General features: G+C 47.8%; 1 protein-coding gene across 1 annotated transcript; it reads left to right on the forward strand.

The window, feature by feature from the left end:
• Positions 1–2,517: 2,517 nt before the first annotated feature.
• Positions 2,518–4,743, forward strand: LOC110334120 (histone H1.1). The gene has a single exon (XM_021215979.2). The coding sequence runs from the start codon at positions 2,558–2,560 to the stop codon at positions 3,197–3,199; it is 642 nt and encodes a 213-aa protein (XP_021071638.1). The 5' UTR covers positions 2,518–2,557; the 3' UTR covers positions 3,200–4,743.
• Positions 4,744–4,956: the final 213 nt, after the last annotated feature.

The following is a 4,956-nucleotide window of genomic DNA, read 5'->3' on the forward strand; positions in this document are numbered from 1 at the left end:
CTTCAGAAGAATAGGAAATGAGTTCAGAGCTGAGAGTCGGTCCTTTATATAGCTGCTTCGCCTTGACCCCCCCCACCCCCACCCCCAACAGAATCACACAAACGAAAGCCCGCCCGCGGGAAAGTGACGTCACAAACCCTACCCTTAAGACCTGGCGGGAAAGAGCCGAAAGCGCGCCGGCGGGAAAGTGACGTCACAAATCCCGCCCCTCCGCCACGACCCGAAAGCGCGCCGGCGGGAAAGTGACGTCACCGATCCCGCCCCTCAGCCAAACCCGGAAAGAACCGAAAACCCGCCGGCGGGAACGTAACGTCACAAACCCTGCCCCTCAGTCACGACCCGAAAGCGCGCCGGCGGGAAAGTGACGTCACCGATCCCGCCCCTCAGCCCCGCCTCGAAAGAACCGAAAGCCCGCCGGCGGGAAAAGTGACATCACAGACCCCTCTCTGGATCGGAGCCCTAGATCCGACCCTTAAACATTCTCTAGTTTCAGAACCTCAACATACACTATTTCATGTACGCATATTCTACGGGAACATTATAAGCCCTGGAAACTCTCAGATGGCATTTTTTACTTACATCAGAAACCGTGCAATTCTTACTGTCTCAAGACTTAGTATGGGAAACTCATGGGCTTGAGCCGGTGTTCCACATGTATGCATCTTAAAGTGTTACTGGGGGATATATAGGTTCACCTGAGGAAGGAATAGATCAATTATTACAGCAATTTTGCTTGAAGTCGTGTGTGGCTCTGAAAAGAGCCTTTGGTTAACCACTTAGAGAACTGTACAGTTAATTTACGCCCTCTCCCCGCGGATGCGGCGGGCCAGCTGGATGTCCTTGGGCATGATGGTGACACGCTTGGCGTGGATGGCGCACAGGTTGGTGTCCTCAAACAGACCCACAAGGTAGGCTTCACAGGCCTCCTGCAGAGCCATGACGGCCGAGCTCTGGAAGCGCAGGTCGGTCTTGAAGTCCTGCGCGATCTCGCGCACCAGGCGCTGGAACGGCAGCTTGCGTATCAGCAGCTCGGTCGACTTCTGGTAGCGCCGGATCTCGCGCAGCGCCACGGTGCCGGGACGGTAGCGGTGGGGCTTCTTTACGCCGCCGGTGGCCGGGGCGCTCTTGCGGGCGGCCTTGGTGGCCAGCTGCTTGCGCGGGGCCTTGCCGCCGGTGGACTTGCGAGCGGTCTGCTTTGTGCGAGCCATTGCAAGGATCTGAAAGGTGGCTGAGGACTTGGAACATGGAAGTGAGAAGCTCAGAACTACTATTTATAGTGTCCAAAGAATAGTGATTGGATGAAAATACTGGTTATCTGTGACGTTTAAGACTCTGATTGGTTTATTTAGGACTACAGTTGCTGGTTATCTGGGGCTAAGGTAGTCTGCAGCCGCACTTATTTTTCTATGTCTGTGTTTTAAGGAAAATGGAATAAGATTCAGTGACTGTCATCTTCTACAGCACTTCTGCTTCCAAACACATTGCGGCTTGGACTTAGTGCCATTGAAGAATAGAGAACAATCTTGATATCTCCATTATTGAAATGTAGAATGTGACTTTTACATTGAAGGACAGTAGGCCAGATTCTACCTTTTGATTGGTTTACTGCGTTTCGTAAATAGCCACTAAAACAGCAGATTTAGAATTCTTCATTTGCGTGGAAAGTCTCCATTTTGTTGCAACCCACACTGTAAACAATGGAAACATGGGCGTAAGAGAAAAGTACAGAAATCTGACTCGGGTTATTTTGAGCATTTCTTCATTAAATGGCTGTACTTGTATGGCTGCTTTGAGTTCTTGCATTTGGGGATTGAATTTTCAAAATACTTTCATGCATTTTTGGCCAGAGATCACTGATACGTTCAAAAACAATTTTTTAATTAAAAACAATAGAAATCGTCACAGCATATTAGGATTACTTTTAAATTCTTCTAAAAAAAAAAAACTGGGCAAGACTTTCCCAGAGATATCGAATACTTGCATATCCTGGGGTAAGTCGTGTCCTGTCTTTTCTCTCGTTTTATTAGAGCTACTGTCTCACAATATGCAATCACTGTCGCAAGCTGACACTCCTTAAAAGAACACTAAGCCTCTTCCATAACTAAAATGTAAAGTAACGATACGTAGCTCCCAGTACTGCCAAGAATCAGTAATGAAACCCGCAGGCTGGCTTTCTGGGTTTTAATTGACTAATTTACAGCCACCCTTCACTAGTTGAGCTACTTGTTGATAGACATCTACCACTTTCTGGTGATAAAACAGGAGAGCACAAGGAGAATCTGCTGGTTGAAATTCCACCTCAAGCAGCCAGCCGGAGAAGTTCTGAAGTCGCCTCTACGCGCAAAACCACGATAGGTCAGTGAAATCGCAAACGAGTTAGTTTCTGAAATCTTGCGGACAGCCAGGGGCACGAGGGGCGGGGCTTTAGGGTCCAGGGGGCGGGCATTAGCATGCACCAATCACAGCACAGCACTGCTCTATAAATACGCCGCGCAGGGGCCTTGTCTTTCTACTTCTTTTCTTCATCTTGGGTGTAGCTGCTTGATTGCCAACAACCATGTCGGAGACAGCGCCGGTCGCTCAGGCTGCTTCTGCGGCCACGGAGAAACCTGCCGCTGCAAAGAAGACCAAGAAGCCTGCAAAGGCTGCCGCTACCCGGAAGAAGCCCGCGGGACCTTCGGTGTCGGAGCTTATCGTGCAGGCAGTCTCCTCTTCCAAGGAGCGCAGCGGCGTGTCCTTAGCTGCGCTCAAGAAGTCGCTGGCTGCGGCGGGATACGACGTGGAGAAGAAGAACAGCCGCATCAAACTGGGGCTGAAAAGCCTGGTGAATAAAGGCACACTGGTGCAGACCAAGGGCACCGGCGCTGCTGGCTCCTTTAAGCTGAACAAGAAGGCCGAGTCTAAGGCCAGCACCACCAAGGTGTCAGTGAAGGCGAAAGCATCCGGGGCTGCTAAGAAACCCAAGAAGTCGGCTGGGACTGCAGCTAAGAAGACTGTCAAGACTCCGAAGAAGCCCAAGAAGCCTGCAGTTTCCAAGAAGACTTCCAAGAGCCCCAAGAAGCCGAAGGTGGTGAAAGCTAAGAAGGTAGCCAAGAGCCCTGCTAAGGCGAAGGCAGTGAAGCCTAAGGCTTCCAAGGCCAAGGTGACAAAGCCAAAGACCCCAACTAAGCCCAAGAAGGCGGCGCCCAAGAAAAAGTGAACAGTTGGAGGCTTCTTCTATAACCCAACGGCTCTTTTCAGAGCCACCAACATAACTCAAAGAGCCTGACACTCGTTTCACAGCACTAACTAGTGCTATTGGGTATAAACCTGGTGGGAGTAGGCAACACCTCGGTGGGTTTAGGCATTCACCTCTCCAGGGAACAATTTGAGTCCGTCTAGTTTTGTTTGCCCAGAGATCCTGTGGAAATAGCCTTTACCTGGGTAGTTTTACAACTGGTAGCCCTGGGACGCGCTATCCTCTCCAGGTGTGGTGAATAAGCTCTCTTTATGGCATGGTAGTGTAATGGGCTGGGCGCCTCGACCAGGTAAGGTACTCTTGCCAATATGAGGATGAGAACCCGGGTGTTTGATAAGTGCTCCGAATGGGCGTCCGCACTCGGTTCACAGGCAGCTCTTGCAGCTTTTGCTGATTTTGCTAAGTAGCCACTTTGTCCTCCTTCCTCCCAAGAGCTAGGGTTAACGCCTCGCACGGTGATTTGCTGAGCTCCCTTATTCTGAGTTCAGTTTTTAAATTATTGCGGCGGGGGGGGGGTGTCTGGAAATTGAGGGGCAACTTGAAATTGGTTCTCTCCCACTACTTGAGCCCAGATTAGTTTCAAGTCATCAGGCTTGGCGGCAAGTTCCTCTTACTCTGAGCGTCTTTCTGGCCCTGAATTTAGCTTTGTTCTTTCAACGAAACATTAGAAGACCAAGTGTCCAAGACATTGGTCTGTTATGTCAAGTACACAAGAAGCCAAAGTAGTTTGGATCCTGAATTCAGGCTAGTCTAGGCTATAGAGCCAGAAGCTGTCTTAATTATTTGGTTGGTTGGTTGTGGGTGTTTTGATTTTCCAAAAAAAGTTGGGTATTGTTTGTTCTAATGTATTTTTTTTTAGCTAACTATTTTTTCGTCTTTCACAAAAGTATTGTGATCATCCATTTGTTAAAGTGAATATGATGCAACGAGTAGGACCTCATACGGCTAGCTATAAAATATATTTTACATTTAATAAATGACATATTCTAAGAACAGCTCAACTTCCAGAAGTGTCAGTTTCAGCTTCCCCTACTAGGCGTGTGGGCTCATTCAGTTTTGCTAAGTCTGAAGGATGTAGAATACTGTCAGTTATTTTTAACTCAGATTTTAGGTTTGTTGGCTTTCTGTTTGTTGGCTATTTTAATATTCCTTCTGGGAATAGATTGTTTGGATCACTTGTTTTTTTCAGAGTGGTCTGTCTTTTTGCTCAATTTTAGGTTTTGTTTGTTTGGTTTAGATATGTTTATTTTTCTGTGTTAGTAGTTTTCCCATATCTAAGTACATGTACTGTGTGCATGTCCTGGAAGTGGAGTTACAGATGATTGTGAACCACCGTGTGGGTGCAAGGAACAACCACCCTGGGGTCTCTGCAAGAACAAGTGTTCTTAACCACTAAGCTACTTCTCCCATTGCCTCTATTGTGGTTTTTAATACAGTAGGAAAATGAATTTTATTTATTTATCTTTTTAACCAGCAACATTGCACACAGTGGTTTTTGGTTTTTTGTTTTTTCCTTCTTTTTACTTTTAGTTGTTTGAGACAGGGTTTCTCTGGGTAGCCTTGGCTGTCCTGGAACTCATTTTGTGGACCAGGCAGCCTTGAACTCAGAGATCCACCTTCCTCTGCCTCCTGAGTGCCAGGATTAGAGTTGTACACCACTACTACCCTGCTGCACAGTGCTCTCATTGTGATCTTCTCTTTATTGTCTGTGTGGCATA

This window comes from Mus pahari, chromosome 16 (genome assembly GCF_900095145.1).
Source record: "Mus pahari chromosome 16, PAHARI_EIJ_v1.1, whole genome shotgun sequence".
NCBI lineage: Eukaryota > Metazoa > Chordata > Mammalia > Rodentia > Muridae > Mus > Mus pahari.

What these genes read in the sequence shown, in the direction of transcription:
- LOC110334120 (XM_021215979.2), top strand. Translation starts at nt 2,558, where the DNA reads ATGTCGGAGACAGCGCCGGTCGCTCAGGCTGCTTCTGCGGCCACGGAG.